At 42.0% G+C, this 17,173-nt stretch overlaps 1 protein-coding gene across 10 annotated transcripts in view; it reads right to left on the bottom strand.

The window, feature by feature from the left end:
- MYO9A (myosin IXA) overlaps positions 1-17,173 on the bottom strand; it is a 167,259-nt gene that overhangs the window by 74,038 nt on the left and 76,048 nt on the right. For all 10 annotated transcript variants that reach the window (XM_069866564.1, XM_069866570.1, XM_069866565.1 and 7 more), the window contains 2 exons: positions 15,941-16,067; positions 11,154-11,243 (listed from right to left, as the gene is read on the bottom strand). In XM_069866564.1, the coding sequence (XP_069722665.1) occupies positions 11,154-11,243; positions 15,941-16,067 (217 nt within the window). The remainder of the gene's footprint in view (positions 1-11,153; positions 11,244-15,940; positions 16,068-17,173) is intronic.

Genomic DNA, 17,173 nt, shown 5'->3' with positions numbered 1-17,173 from the left:
GGGCTGTTAAATCATTTTTATGTTTGATTAAGGAGGAGGAGAAGTACCTTTAAAAGTATCATTGGAAGAAAAACAGTGAAAAATGCAAGAGAATCCCTGCAAAGTCTCATTTTTATGTTTTATTTCTATAACGTACCTGCAAACTGTATACTTAAAAACACCGCAAACCTCTAAGCCTTGCACTACCACAACTGCTGGCTCTTGCCTTCCCGGCTGGCTGCCACATCCATCCCAGCAGAAATCTTCCACCACCACCCAGAGCTGGGGGGCAGCAGGGTGTCCTGCCAATGGATTTTATTCAAGGGACGCAAGTGTCAGTGATGTTTTCCAGAACTTACAGGTGGATTTTACAATGAGAAAACTAGACCATAATGTCATTACAATACGATACCAAATTGTTCTCCAATGCAAAACTGAAACAAGAGGGCATCACAGAATTTTTTCACTGAATCTGCTATAAAGTTCTCAGATTCAGAAAAAAATTTTGGTACTAGTTTCCAACTTCACATATCAAACACCGGGATTTTTTTTTAATTCTTCTTGCGCTCTCCCTTCTCCAATACCAGCTTCCCAGTCCTTTCCACAGCCACCCTCCTTGGACCAATTCAACATACTTTCAATAATCACCTTCCTCAGACAACGGTCCATCTCCAACCTGCCAGTCTATGTTACTTCAAAGCTGTTTTAAGGAGCTCTTCCACATCATGCCAACACCCTTTAGAATCCCAACCAATAACAAGAGAAGTCAGATCAGTGGGTTTGTCCAGAAAGACAATCTTCTTGGGTCAATATAGCATCAGGTGGACAATTAAGTCCTTCAGAGCTACTAGCATAACTGCTACTCTAGGAAATAAGAAACCATTAATACACTTTTTTTAAGCATCCTTAGAAACATTTTTAATATTGCACTCCTTTCATCATGAGTTAACATGTTCTTCCCTACACTGCTCCCTGCTTCTCACGCATTTCCCCTGAAACAGCTCATGCTGTTCTTGTGCTAACACGACTCCTGAGGAATAACACGGGAAGTGTCAGCATGCTCCTGCAACCTGTCCCCTCCTTACTCATCCTCCTGTCTTTAGATGGATGTAAATGGGGAAAATGAAGTGGAAAATCTGAAACGAGAACATCTTCTGTATGTGTCAAGGACCCACCTTTTGTATCTCAGCTGGTGGTAGGCAGGACTTGGAAAAGGACAGATGGGAGACCCATCATCCCCATTTCACATTACAGCCTGCCTACTAGTTATTTTTAGAGACGTTTCACAAGTCCCCTCTATAATATTGTCACATCATAGCTGAATATGTGTAATAGGCTGTGGTCACGCTTTTCAGAAAAAGGCATCCAGGCTACAGTCAAAACCAAACTAAACCAACAAAAATCTTGTTAGCAATTTTCTCAAAATCTCAACTGTGGAGCCATGTGGTTACCAGCATCGTCTTCCTAAAAAGATTTCGGGCAAAGCCTTCAGCCTTCTGATTTGGTTAGAAAATGTCATCTGTAACAAATCAAAAGGAAAAAAAAAACCCACATCTCTCTTTCTGAAATAAAACTTCTCCAGAAAACAAGTCTGTGGTTCTTCTCTTCTCTGCAGTTCTCTTTCTTTCTCAGGTGGAAAAGACGGCATGAAGTGCCCCTACTGAAAGATGCTCCTGTAGAGCAATCATGAGCCCACCATAAAGAGCTGCAGAAGAACAATCACCAGGCAGCCAAATTTGAAGGGCCCACCAGCAGCAAAGGTTTTAAACAATTTTGCTACCAAAAGAGTGTTTTCCTCCCGCTATTTCATCCAGGGCCTGTTCTCTAATACCAAAAGCATGAACCAAGATCCCATTCAGTCCATATTTTCACAGTGAAATGAGTGCATAAATAACTTAATAGGTTACTTAGTGGCACAAGAAGTAGATGTGTGACCTGACCTGAGGAGGAACCTGTAGGCTACGTTTAGGGAAATTTGCTCAGCAGTTTACAGGCACAATGTACCAGCATTACTATCCTGAAGCCAAATGCGTTGCCAAAAATAGCACTTCAGCTTTTACAGCCAAATTCTGCCTTTCTGTTGGCCCTTCCCAATTAGAAGATACTACCATAGAAAATCTCGCCCTGCTAGCATTTCATCATCTTCACTACAGACTCTTTGTTCTTGGCAAGCTTCCTCAAAGAGTCTTGTCACACCCCAGCTGCTACAGCTGTTGACGTAAAATCTGTGCAACAGACCCTGTCTAGCCATGGAGCTTCTACACCTCCTCCTACGTCAAGTGTGGAGAGACAGCATCAGGCTGAGAAGGACTCAGTCTACATTTATTCAGATTGAGATTAACTGAAAAGTCCCATATTCCAAGCAACTGCACCAAAAACTGCACCCTGCGTGGGAAGAACTGACTTGCTCTTCCAGGAATGGTTCAACTCCATGCCTATAAATCTCTTCTCATGAGTTGAGCCTAAACGTAAGTAACAAAAGGCACTCTGAAATAAAAGTGTCTTCTCAGCGATCAGGTGTAATTAAAAGAAGTCTCTAAAGAGCTGAGAATGGGTTTAATGGCAAAGTGCAGGTGGAGTGGAGAGGTTGATTATGGGCAGAACAGTCAATGGAAAGTCAGCATTTCCCTTCAAAGTCCTTATTTTAGACTCTGCTCAAAAATCTTGAAATCTGGGCATTCCTTGTTTCCCAAATAAATAGTTTGAACACAGCTAACATGCAAGAATTTCCTTGGAGGCACAGAAGAGAAAAATATTTGTAACAACTTTGCATGTGACCACTGGGATCCCAGGATGTTCAGATGTACGTTGTCAACCACGAAGTTCTGCAGGTTTGAGAGATCCTTGTAAACACAAGCTCTGTTCATTCAGACCCCAGCATCAAATCCCATGTACTGCTTCATGGAGGTGTTAGGGCATATAATCATGTCACCACGTGAAAAAATCATCAAAATGGGTTAAATAAAAGACCCAATGTTGATGGACTTGGTCTTCCTAATAAAGGAAGGATGCTGCATCCCATGAAGAAATACATGCAGGACACCAGTTTGATAAAACCACTAGTCTCACCTAATCCATTTTCTGTCACCAAGCACGGCTGTTCCTTGCATGCTGAAGCAAGAAACAAGAAAACTAATTTTATGAAAAGTTTCTTTTGAACTTCTACACTGACAGGTCGCCCTCATATCCTGAAGGAGAGACGCTTGATTGGCTCTTAAGAGGGGGTTTCACTTTTATTCTATTAATAATTTTCTGTTAATTTTGAATGCACTCATCAACGTACCAGGTCTTCAAAGGACTCCTGCTAAGCTCCTGATGCTAATAACCTGTGGTGACAATGAGTCTGCTAAGCTAATGGGGTTTAGTATAAGTAGGTGCTTCCAGCAGTTTTACTACCTTCTATTCCATTAAGTGTCCCTGTCCTCATACTTCAGGACTGAGAATTTTCATTCCACTTCCTTCACACTATTAATTATTTTGTCTGCTTCCCACTTCTTCTCCTCTAAGATTTTCAGTCAGTTAAACGCTCATGATTAGTTTTAACCACGATCTTGCCTTTTGTTTGCTTTTTTTTCAACATCTTAGGCAATGTTACACCATTTGGCCCTGGAACTCCATTCCTTTTCCCTTTATAATGGGTTGAAAAAGGCATTAGACAGTACCCCTACAGTACATCAGCTAATGAAACATCACTCAGCTCTTTGCCATAATAAAATACTTTTTTCCTCTTATTAAGGTTTGCTCCACAGGGCTTCTCCATCTCCGTTCTCTGCCAACTAACTGTTACTATGCTGAAAATGAAACCTTCTCCCCAAGCTTAAGCCACAAACACAATGCAGCTTTCCATTTGAAATAACCATCTTATGATGGTTGCTCATGAACATGCCAAGTGCCTTGCATTGATCAGCAAGAAATTCATCTCAGGCAAAGAAGGTCAGGGTGAAGTGACGCTTCATGACATGAAAAAAAAAATCTAGTGGTTCTGAGTCACCAGAAGGGAGAGATGTGCCTTTCCCATTGCTCCAGAGCAAAGGTTCCCTCCTCTTCCCCCTTCTCCATCCAGCGCAACGCTGATGATCACCAGACTCCTGCTGAACTCAAAGGGACACAAACCTAACTCTCCTTCCACTCCAAGGACTGGTGATAATGGACATCTGAGACAATGAAAGGATGGAGCAAGGCTGCACAGCCTTCGGCAAAGGCAGATGGAAGACCTGAACTGTTTTGCCATACATTACTGTTAACACTAAAATCATGGGTTCAATGCCCACTACCCTTTGATGTTTCCTGCGCGTAGCAGATTTTCAGGAGATCGAAACATTTTGTTGGCAAATCTGACCCGACCTGCATAAGTGCTTTTCTAAATAACCATTAACTGATTTCCCATGGACCTAGAGTCATGTGTATTTATGTGGAATAAAAAGCATTTCACAGATTCAATTGCCATTTAGATGCTTTGCACACCATCACAGAACAGTCGCATTGTCCTTCCATGGCCGTGTGACCACTGCTTCTAACAGGCATTTGCTAAATAGATTACTAGCATGTTAGCAGTTGGACTAAACGATCGTTGTGTGTCCTTTCCAAATGAAAATACTCTATTCTATACAGCCATTTTAGCAAAGATACGATGGCACATTATATCCTATGAAAATTTTCAAAATATCTTGGCATTATGTAGTGTGTTAGCAGATCCCCAGGACCAGAGACAGCCAGGACAGTGCAGAGGGACTGAAAAACCTATGATTTCACTCTAAGGTTTGCCATCGAAAGATAGAAAAGGGCCATAAAGGCAGGAAATGACATGCCTTTCTTGTTTTGGTTTGGTTTGGTTTTTTGTGCTCCACAGCTTCTGCTTGCAGGGACCTCCTAAGACAAACAATTCAGCCCCTTTCAATTCCTCTCCAGCTTTCCAAATTAAAGAAAGCGAAGAATCAGATTACATTTTGCCCAAGACATTGTCTCACATAATTTCTTTCCCTTCTGTTGGGCATTTTCACATCAGACTTCTTCCTAAAGTGTGAATTAATTCATTAAGTAACCCTTAGGGATGAAACATCTTTAGGTCACAAATAGCTGAAAATTATGAAGATCTGTTAAAGCAAAGTCTTTTTGCAAAGTCATTCACTTAAGAAATACCAATGAAACTAAAGTGAATGAAGGCATCACGGGAAAATTTTCTGGAAGGATATTCGCTAACAGATGTATTTACTTCGATAATGAGTTCTTCCTCACCTGATGAAGAACACGATAAAAATGCAAAGACTGGCGAAAAACAGAGAAGAAGGTGACAGACACAGCCTGATAAGCAGAACAAACGGGATGGAAAGAAGGTGGGTATGGCTGAGGAGCTCAGACACAGGGCTAGTCTCTGATGTGACTGGAATCATAGAATCATAGAATCATAGAATAACCAGGTTGGAAGAGACCCACCGGATCATCGAGTGAGAAATGGGACTTCAGACAGGTAAATGACCACACTAGACAAAGCATAAAATTATGACCGGGAGCCTCAGAGTAAGCTGAGATGGAAAAAAACCCCAATTTTTTTTATTTCGATAGAAGCAGGAAGACAGACATAGCCCAGAAGGGCATTTCCTTGCACAGATTAAGCTTAACATGCTGCTTAGATTACAAGCAGGCTCAAGCTAAAGATTTTTAACAAACCCCAAGCTCTCCACCAAGATCTGATTGAAGTGCTCTGCTCCTGCTGTCAGCTGCACCTTTCCTACCAAACATCAGTCAAACTGCTTAATATTTAGCACACCTGCTTTTTTTCTTTTAAATGCCTGAATTGTGGCTTATGAAATTTTCCTACCTCAGCAGGAGAACTGCAAAAACATACATAATAATATGAGAAAAGAATGCCCAGGGTCTGGAATTGAGGGGCAGTTGGAATGGACAACAGCAAGCCTCAGCGTGCATTACTGTTCTGCTACAATTAAAATCCCACTTTTCCTTATTTCATCAATGTGCGTGTTGTGTTTTACCTTATTAGGAAGAAGAAGAATGTGGCTGCAGAGAGATGCTCAACATTCAAGACAGACCTGAATCAAAACACTCTAACCATTCCAAGTACCATCGATGACTCTCTGTTGGCTCCCATAGTCAAATCTTCTCTTTTCCAGGGGTCCGCACTACTGCGGGTTATTTGCCAAATGAAGTGGATTTGGCCAGCTCGCTGTTACCAAGCATTGCCCTTACCCTGCACCAATCCACTATGATTTCTCTGGAAATTCATTAACTACTGCTAGCTTCATTGATTCAGCTTTTTGCTCCTGATAAAGACACCAGCAGATGTTTTGGATGACGAACCTAGACCCTGAACACAACCACCGCCTTTCAGGTCTGTGCAGCCTTTTTCTTAAGTTTATCTATGGCGTAAAGCTTCTAAACCTTAGCGCTAGACTTAATTATGCAGTCATCTCAAACGCTGCATTAAAATACCATCCAGCTACTATAAAAGGAAAAATGAATGGTTCCAGGAGGCAGCTCTGCGGCAGGCAAGCCAGCGCGCCTCTGAAGATAAGCAGCAGCTGCCAGGCATAACTATAAGCATTATTTATGGATGTAGCGTCCTTGCTCATTTAAATTTCAACAACCACTGGAGACGCAGACCAAGAGTGGACAGGCAGCTTCTCCCCGCAGGGCTGCAGGCACACGGGGTCTACAATCAAGCTCATGCTTGCTATCAGTGCCACAGCAAAGGCAGGTTGCAATTACAAAGCAGAGTTTATTTCCGCCTTCAAAACTAGGTCTCTCCTTGACTGTCTCTCTAAGTTTTGAAATACCAGTAGCTCAAACAACATGGGGCCATACCCGAACGTTGATACCAAGGTCAGACGCAACATCTTAACAACACAACATCTCAACAACGCACCTCAATTTACTAGATTATCAGAAAAAAATTATTGCATATGACACTTTGCAGGGTCTTCCTGAAGAACCAACACACTCCATAATACTTCTAATACCTTGAGGACAGGCGCTGACTACAAGCCAAAAAACAACAGATCACACCTTGAAACGGGAGCTCAGTTCACAACACCATCTTCTGGCTACAGCTCTGCTCCAGCAGGGGCTGCTATCACACATTTTGTACCTCCGGGGTGAAAGAGTAAAACTAAACCCACACATGCTGGGAAGAACTTACTCAACTGAAGATGACAGCGCTGGCAACTGCTGGCACACACGAGGCAATGCTTCTCTTTGTTGGAGCCCTACCTTCTTGCTATACTTCAGTATAACATTTTAACCCATTAATTTGACTTAGATCCATCAAATTACCCAGCAGAACAGTTGTATACAGGCAAGACTCAAAATGTCTTGACTTATTAGAAGAAACACCAAACTGACAACGCCAACATTTCTGCCTAATGTAAAAATAACACACTACCCATGGGGGCAAAGCCCAAAGCAACCCGTGGGGGCAAAGCCATCAAGAAAAGCGGCAAGTAAAGAAGTACAATATGAATAAATGTAGAGAAGAGTTGCTAATTGCAGCTGCCATCTTCAGCACTGTAGGCTTCAGGCCACTGGAGCGTCCAGCTGCAAGTCGTCCCTACAAATCCTACTCAAAGACTTTTTGCAACACGTTTTACCCAAGCATTGATATCTGCCAGAATACAGTATCTAGTTTTACACAAATCACTGCAAAGATGAACAGAAGAAATGCAGGAAGCATCAGATATACATTTGTAACTGTCACAAAGGACAATGTTTCAAATAAGGAGTTGCCAAGCACTCAAACCACAGTTTCAAAAAGCCCCAAACCACAGGACAGTGTTTCTCATCAGTGCACAATAACAAGGCAGCGAGCAAGCATGCAGACAGAGAGGAATGCAGCATCACTGCAAATCCAACAAAGGCATCCCCTCCATGTGCTTGTGGGGTTACAGCTCAGAAAAACCAAAGAGAAAAGGCTTGACTTTATATAATCAAGTCCAATCTCAGCTCTGATGCCCCCAAACCTCTGAAGGAATGGATTACTCCAGGCCACCTGTGTCTCCTCTGCCCGTTCAGGACTACTAACAGAGGGCAACAATTGTCACAGCAAGACCCTGAGGTTACAGACCTCACAGCAGCCAGACCGTAATCACAGAACGATCACATTAGCATTAGCCATTTCATGGAAAGTATTTCTATGTTAAGTTGTCACCCACGTGTACTCCAACACAGTTTGATGAAAGGGATCAGCAAATATCAGCCCCTGTGCAGAACGCAAAGTTAAACAAAGCCTGAACCCCTACAGGCAAGTCCAACTGCCCATACTCAGTATGTGTGTGTCTGTGGTACGGAGTAGATGCATGTAGGAACCTCATCAAAGCTCAAGAACCCACATAGGACCTAAGATCTCAAGACTTTTTACATAAGAAGGTTTATTTCCGATTAAAGCTCCATACTTCTAACTCCATGCTAATAACCCAAAATTCATAAACAGACAGATGACAACAGAGAAACTCAGGTCTATAGGTGCCTTAACTACAGAGCCAGTGACTCCATCAGGAGACACAACCTTCCCAAGAACAAACTCCCTCACTATTGTGAATGAGGTTGTAGGTAGAAACCCAACGCTACTTACTCCTACTTCACTTGCACAGCCCAATAATTTCCTATTTCCACTCACAGTTCAAACAACAGGTTTCAGAACCAAATAAAACTTCTTGGAATTCCTTTTTTTTGGGGTTTTTTTTCTGTTCAAAACCTTGAACAGCTCTTGGTAGATCCAAGCTGCTCCTCTTGATCATGTAAAAAAGCCAAAATTCCAATTTTACGATCCTTTTTGAGAGCGACTGCAGTACAGTCTTTTCCAGACATATTCCACAGAAGCTTTCAGTGAATCAACAAGCAATGCAAAAAAACAGCAAGCATTTTTAACATCTGGAAAACAAAGCGGCTGCATCATTGCTTTATGAGGAAAGATGGTCATTTTAGGAGTCACAGTGGGACAGTAGTGTCTGAATTTCCTCAAAACCTCAATCACTTCATCCATTTTAGCCAACTACAATGCTCTTTTGTAAGACACACAAGAAGAACAACGAGCCCACTGGTTCCCAACAGTGCCATAGTCTAATTAGTCATGAGTGTGATTATTGAATATCGGTACTCTCAGTGAAGTCCCAAAAGGTCAAATGAATCCTGCTCTTTTTTCCCCAATTCAGATGCATCAGAATTTAAGTCACCTTTCCTACTAGGCAAGCCAGAGGAAGACCAGGAAAAGACCTCTTATGGTGGTGAGGTTCCAGTTAAAGCTCCTCAAAACCCGCTCATAAATGTAACAGGCAAGTCAGTGGTGAATTTGCTGCCAGAGATAAAATCTAGTAGTAGGGATGTTAATGTTGTAAGGACAGTGACAGGCGGTGCCTGTCTGCTCTTAACACAATTCACAGCTCCTTACAGAATGATTTTGTCACGGAGATTACATCAACCTTTCCTACCAGAGCCTCCTGCTCCCCTCTCTTCCTCCACAGTCCCTGCCAATCACCACACCCTGATCTTTCATATCTTTTACTAGATACTGGTGACAAACCTTTGTCAGTGAATACATGATTCATGAGCAGAGAAATCACCAAAAGCATTTTGGAAAGCACTTGAGAAATTCATGCTCAGGCGTTCTAGGCAGTAGAGAGGGGCTCCTTAACTTCAGCAGGAGGAACACCTCAGGAAGGCTGTTTCAAACTGTTTCAATACAAAACCTTGTGGCCTAGGTTAAAATCTTATGAGAAACAGTTTAATCCAACCTGCCAAGTTTTGCAGCAACGTGGCTGAAGTTGCTGCACATTATTCTATCATCACAGCTGTTGGGAAGTGATCTCCAGCAGGCGGGTGGTTATAGTTACATTTTAAAGCTTGCTAGTAATTTCTTAATTCTGTGCCAAAGACGTAAGAAAAAATACAAATAGCACATCCATTATACCTCGATCGCAAAGATGCAGTACAGGCTTGTGTGCCAGTTGTTATGAGACAGTCAAGACTTACACAAAGGTAACACTTAACTGTTAGAGATTAAAGCTCCGAAACAGTTACTGAGCTTAAACACACAGTCGCAAAAGGGGAGAAAGGACTTTTTTCTTTCTGGAAAAAAAGGAATTAAAATATCTATAGCTGACCTTACTGACAACACATCCTGTGCTTGCTTATTTGCGACACAACAGATCACTCTCAGAGACGTTACTCAAGATGTTGCAAATTCTCATACAACCATATGTCAACAAGAGGGAACCAAGGGACTGAACACGGTGTGATGCCATGCTCAACATTCTTGAACTGGGGGGGATATAAGAACATCAGACGCAGAAACAACCAAAACAGGTATTGCAGTGGAATAGGGCTTACCTACTTTCATAGAATCACAGAATCACCAGGTTGGAAAAGACCCATCAGATCATTGAGTCCAACCATTCCTATCAAATATTAAACCATGCCCCTCAGCACCTCTGGAGCAGAATACAAGAAGAAAACAGATGTATTTCTGTTTACCAGGTACTGAATAGAATTCAAAATCCCTGGAAACCACATATTTAGAAACCCCCACGTGTCTGCTGACATTGTAAACCTGAAACAGACCATACCGGAGAAGAGGAACACTTCAAGCACTGCCATTCCCGTGGTTAGCAGCGACACAGACTACATTCAGGTTTGAGAGCAGTTGATGGAGTTGTAGCAGCTCCAAAGCATCACGGGAGGACCCAGGTTGCGAGAGGTATGAAGAAAACATAACAGGAATCTCCAACAGAGGATCCCTGGCTCTTCCCATACAAGAGCCATGACTTACACAGGCACTTATGACCCTACCAAAAATTTCCTGGAGGTATGAAGTCCCCACTCTGCTGTGGGATGAATCGGTGCTACAGTTGAAGAAAAACTGCTTGTATCATGTACACTCAGCAACATGCAATCCTGCTTTGGAGAATACTTACACAACTGGAAATCATTAAAAGCTTTAAAAGACTATCATGGAATAATGTGGAAACCTGCTTTCCAAGAACAGCGTAGAAGAGAGAGTCAGTCGTTTTCTAGATTCATACACATTAGCTTCACCAACATCTACCTATTTTTACATAAATATACAAAATCTGAAACTACCACAGCTAAGTATACATTTCAGACTCATTTCAAAGCATTCAAAACCATTCTGAGAGTTTCCCTTTTAATAATAAACACCATGTACAGACCTCTGCTAGTTTGTACGGCAAGATGAGCTTCTCTCCTACTGTCACGGTCTTTCTGGTAACCAGGGCCTCAAATAGCATCTCTTCTTTTACCTAAACCAAAAATATTGATGTTAATAATTACTCTACAAATACATTTAAAAAATTTAAAAAGTTTTACATCTAGAACATTGAACATTTCATAAATTCATTTTTTAGATGTTTTAAATTTACACATTTATATTTTTTAGATTAAAAAACCACTTTTGACAGCCCTTGTAGAGTTAATGTTTGATGCATAAGAACAAGCTAGACATGGGGAAGAGACAACCCAGCACATAAATCCAGCATCAGAAACCAGACACCACAGTATTTAAGGGAACCTGATTTTCTGCATTCAGTCATCACATTTCTAGCCATTTCCCACCGGTATCCTTCATTCCTCGTGCAGCTCCTCCCTTCCACACTTTTTACAAGCAAAATAAGCCAACTTTCTGGTGTTGTATCAAGATGACATCATACAAGTTACTCTATACACAAGCAAAACAATGTCACCAGTTTAAAAGACACACAAGTGAAGGGGGGGTGGGTGTTTTGTCAGGGAGCAGTGGGAATTAGGAGGAAGAAACCATTTTAAAAGAACCTGATATTTACTCTGTTATTTGCCCCTGATAGCTGCTCCTTGAAGCTGCCAGCTCCCAGTCAGGTGACAATCTCTAACCAGCTGTAACAGAAACCAGTTTGCAGAAGAAAAATCAGTTGTGCCAACAAAGACACTTCAGCAAACAGGAAAATGGTGTTGGCAAATTAAATGGTACCTGCCACAAATTGCTAGAAGAAAGCCTCCTTCCCAACCAGATTCAAGTCACTCCTATTTTCATATCCTCTGGATAAATTCAGAAGCGCGTCCTCTCTACCGTATCAGATCTAAATGCTTTGAGTCACTGCTCTTTGCTATATGTTAGTGTCACAAAAGAAACTGGTAGCCCCAGTGAAAATCTCTGAGCCCAGAGTTAGCAGCTATGGACAGACTCTACAGAAACTGCCTATCCCAACTGAATGACTCCACCCAGATCTGTTGAGAATCTACTCTACTGAAGAGTAGAACCACCACATCATCCAAGTCTCTGAAACGATCCAAGGCTGTATTTTAATCCCAGTTAAACCATTTATAATGACATTGATGATGGGAAACTTAGTGGTTTCTGTACTTTGACTTACAGGTTTAACCTAGTAATTAGCATGAAGAGCAATGCAAACAAGCCAGCTGAACCTAAGAAACCTCACAAACCACTGCAATAACGATGCTGTCCTGCATGGAAAACTACTTCTTTCTACCAAAAGTACTATCAGGGAGACTCCTGTGACAAACTCCAGCACATTTTTATCTAGGTGACTTTCCCTGCAACTTCCATGAATAAGAACTCGTTGCTGTGGTGTGGAAAGCAGAAAACATCAAGTCACTTGTGTATGAGCTTCACCCACCAGCAAGCCCCACGTCACTGGAAACCAAACGTCAGCTCCTCGAGTTTCATTTCCTTTGTCCTCAGCGATATCATAGAGCCATTGGTAATTAAGATCTCATTTGGCCTTTCAAAACTAAATGTAAAAAAAACCCACACTTCTGGTTCACCTGGAAATCCACAGCAAGTCTTCACATTTGTTTTCTATTCCTCTACATTCACCAACATGGTATTTTTTTCTTTTTTTTTAATTTCAGCTCTACAGGCAAAACACAGGCACTCTTTCCACAGCTTGTGAGTGCAGGAACATCGTCTGCCCTCCCTCTACCACACAGCTTGGAACAGAAGTGTGTTTGACACCATCCGTTATCCCACTTCAGGGATGCTGCAAACCCGCAGCCAGCACACTGGCTTTTTTTAATTATCCAAGGCGACAAGGCACAGAGGGATCAGATGGTTACTAATCAAAACAGTCCAATGCAATATTCCTAACCAGTCCAAATGCTTCCCAGTCCCAGATTTATCGGCAAACACAAGGATTTTATATGCTTCAAACAACTACTCGCTCCATCTCTTGCCATCCCCATCCAACATTCACTCTGGCTTCCTTTTCCCTCTGCTCTCCTGATGGATGAGACCTGCAGATGTGCATCCTTCATCTCCAGACCTGCTATGAGCTGACCCAAAGGGTCCGAACCATCTTCTCATACAAAAACATACTTGTCAAGGATGCGAATGTGCTCCCCATGTCTCTCCCTGCAATTAGCACCCACTGGAGTTTGACCTTGACTCCTTCATGATCTCTGAGAGCCAACGTCACAGGTACAGCCAAATTATCCTAATTTTCATTTAAGGTCACAGCTTGAAGGCAGCTGACTTGTGATGCCAACGAGGAGCCACGGGAATTTTCTAAAGATAAACTCCATACACGCCAAAGACTAAGGATACCTGGTGCACGGAGATACGTGCAGCTGCCCCATTGTGTACATCTTACTCTTCCTCCTCGTATAATCTTTATATACTAAAATAAAGACAAAACCATCCTAGCAGACTTGCAAAGAAGAAAACCCAATTTCTTTAGTTGTTATGTGCCCTGGGAAATACATTTCTAAGTTACACTTCATGGATTTTTTGCTTCCTGGTGCTAAAGGGCAAGTCCTGGTCTCCCTCTTAAGAGCTTCAGAGCCCATAGGAGTTTATATCTTAATTACAGGGACAAAATACAGATTCAAGACTACACTGCCGCATGTAAGTCAAACCAATGCTGAGAGGGCTTGATGACGAGAGCTCTAAAACCCAGCAAAGGATGACCGGCCATGGCTATAAACATCAGGGGAGCGTGGCGGGAAGCAGACAGCTGGCAGGCTCCTGCAAGGGCTGGGCTGGAGCCAAGGCAGGCAGAGATTGCTTCTCCAGTAATGCTAGGGTATTATGTTATAGCAGCTGAAGGAAAATTAACCATTTCCAAGTTGAGAGAAAGAAAACATCACATTTTGTCTCTCCTTCTATATTTGAGAAAGGGATTACAGTGCTGAGTCCTCGTTCAGAAGTTGCTTGGTGTAGAGTAACAGAAAATACATTCAGATTGCTATCAGTTTTTCCTGAAAAACATCTGAACCTTTACTTCAGACATCCTTTAAAACACCCATAAAAATATCTGTCTTCAGTTCTGGCTCAGAGCTCCCTAATCGATGAACATTAGATATCCCTGCTCTTTGCAGGGGGGTTGGACTAGGAGATCTTGGTTGGACTAGGGACTGGATCTTTGGAGATCCCTTCCAACCTAAGCCATTCTGTGATTCTGTGACCCCCAAAACTCCGTGCAGAAAATCAATCCAGAAGAAAAAGCTGGATGCAAGCACTGGCTGCCTTGTAATCTTCACCTCCCTTCTGCTCCCAAATTACTTTTCAAGACGTTTATCTCATCTGTGGGATCCCTCTGGGAAGCTGAAGACAATTTTTTAGTAGAAAAAGAACTTGAGCACATAAATCTCCCATAGACATAGACACTGGCTCCACGAGCTAACATCATCTATACAAAAAGAGATCAGGGAAAACTAGCTTAGGACACCTGATAAGTTATCTTTACCTTCATTTGCATTGAGGCTGGTTACCTAAGCCTAAAAACTGAATATAAAACTGCTCCGTAGAGTGGAGAAGGAACTTGCCTTCCTTGCTCAATGCACCACCCAAGGAAATAACTTCAGTATCAGAAAATGTACACAAATAGAATGTTTATGCTCTGCTTTAAAAAAAAAAGTCTCTCCTAAGGTCAACTGACACTTAATTATTTCTAATTGATTGCATTTGTTAAAAAGCCACAAATGAGGCTTTACAGGCTTTTCCCCAGAAACACGTTTTCCTCGGTTCTACACAATCCTCTCTGATTTCTATAGAGGATCCGTGATATTTCCAATGCCTGCACAGGACTCTATGACCGCTCGATCCATCAGGCAGTTTTGAAATGCAGCATGGTATTTCAGCAAAGTTTAAACAAAGGCTGTGAAAAACCTGCCAAAAGCCTCATGTAATCCAAACACTATGCCTATTCTGGGGAATAAAAAAAAAAGGGGGGGGGAAGAGTGGGGGAGATGGTGCGTGGGGAATCAGGGTCTTACTGAAAATGAAACAATGATCTTCAGAGTCTGGCCAAAATCCTATATAGCAGTTTGCTTTTTCAACAAATGCTGCTCTGAATGTTTTAATAAACCAAAGCCATATTGGACAGGGTTGTTGGTATCTAAGAAAAATCAAACCCATAGAATCATAGAATGGTTTGGATTGGAAGGGACCTTAAAGATCATCCAGTTCCAACCCCCTGCCATGGGCAGGGACACCTCCCACTCGATTAGGTTGCTCCAAGCCCCATCCAGCCTGGCCTTGAACCCCTCCAGGGATGGGGCAGCCACCACTGCTCTGGGCAACCTGGGCCAGGGCCTCCCCACCTTTGCAGGAAAACATTTCTTCCTAAGATCTCACCTCCATCTCCCCTCTTTCAGCTTAAAATCATTTCCCCTCATCCTGTCCCTGCACTCCCTGATCCAGAGCCCCTCCCCAGCTTTCCTGAAGCCCCTTTTAGCTGGAAGCTGCTGTAAGGCCTCACCACAGAGACCTATTAAACCTGAAGCTATTATTTCTATTAAACCTAAAGCTGAAGATTAGGGGCAAAAAACCCTACCATTAGAAACCTCAATAAAGCTCTTGATAACTTTTCATTGGCAAACCTGAACAGCCCGTAAGGGTAACGTAAGGGAAGTTACCCTTCAGTGAAACTGGGAACAAATTCTGTTATAAAGCAGAGGCAGCTCATTAGGTGTGAATGTCACAGGATGGAAAGCGAAGGTTTACCTCCAGCAGGTCTGACACAATAGGCAGTATTTCAGGGTTACAAATATCAATGGAGTCATCCCGGTAAGTCTTCTTTTTGTAACGGATGTTACCCAGATGCAGTATCGCCGACAAGAGAGAGAAAATCCTAAAGAAAAGAGAATTTTTTTCACTCAGTCCTTTTTTAATAAAGCTGATGAAAAAGCAAACCACGTCCCCAAACATCCAAGTGCCAACTTTGTACTTCACTTGTTCCTCTAATTTTCAATACAAGGCAGTTTATGTCTCAAATTTCCATATTTTCTCAAAAATGATGCTCAGATGAAGCATCCAAAAGCCTCATGTGACAGGTATTTTCACTTAGTCAAGTACCAAACTTGCATTGGTACGGCTTTCTTGAATAATACCGCACCCATGGTTATAAAATGGCACCCTACAGTAATCTAGGTAATCTAGGTAATCACCTTGAGTAATCTAGATATCTAGATTAAATACCTACTGTGCAACTGCCTAACTTAAGGGGAGACTGGACTCAGCAACACTGGTGATCCTTCCTAGTCCCCTGGCACATATATTTATCACCTTCTCAGATCTATCCCCAGGGACAAAGCCTATACAAAAAAAAAAACCATGAATGTTTTTGTAGTATATAAGCAAACTGCAACAGCGAAAAGATATTATCCATGTATCCAGCCCTTTTTGTTTTCATTTGATCATTTTTAACCGATATCCTCACTCCATTTAAAAAAAAATAAAATTCACATCTCTAGAAAATGAATTCTGAGATTACTGAGTCACGGCTGACTTAAACGGACTTTATTGTCCGTGTGCGTGGAACAGATGGAAGAAAAGCAGTCTTAATTTCATAATTGATTTGTTACAAGTGAGGGATTAAAGGAGGAGCTTATGAAAAAGATTCTCAGCTGAGTGAAAACTTGTTGGAGCAGAGGGCAGGGCAGTATTTACAGCTAAAGGCTTTTAACGGCTGGCTCTGATATGTGTTTAAAAGCAAGCAAAATGGTGCTTAAAAGAGCAGTAGGAGATCCACCCAGCTGGAAAAAAAAACCTTATTTGAATGTTGACATCTTAAATGTTAGTGACCCAAGGTGATTAATAATGTTTCAGGTGCCATTAATACAACGCAGTAATTCTCTGTTCCCTGTAAGTCTCCAGGATTTCAGACAGAAAGGAACCACGTTCATTAAATTACTGTTTGAACTCAAAAAAGCACAAGGTTTCTCACTGTGTTCCAGC

Source organism: Phaenicophaeus curvirostris, chromosome 12, assembly GCF_032191515.1.
Source record: "Phaenicophaeus curvirostris isolate KB17595 chromosome 12, BPBGC_Pcur_1.0, whole genome shotgun sequence".
NCBI classification, from domain to species: Eukaryota; Metazoa; Chordata; class Aves; order Cuculiformes; family Cuculidae; genus Phaenicophaeus; species Phaenicophaeus curvirostris.
The sequence above is the reverse complement of the archived record's forward strand: the minus strand, read 5'-3'. Positions and strand labels throughout refer to the sequence as shown.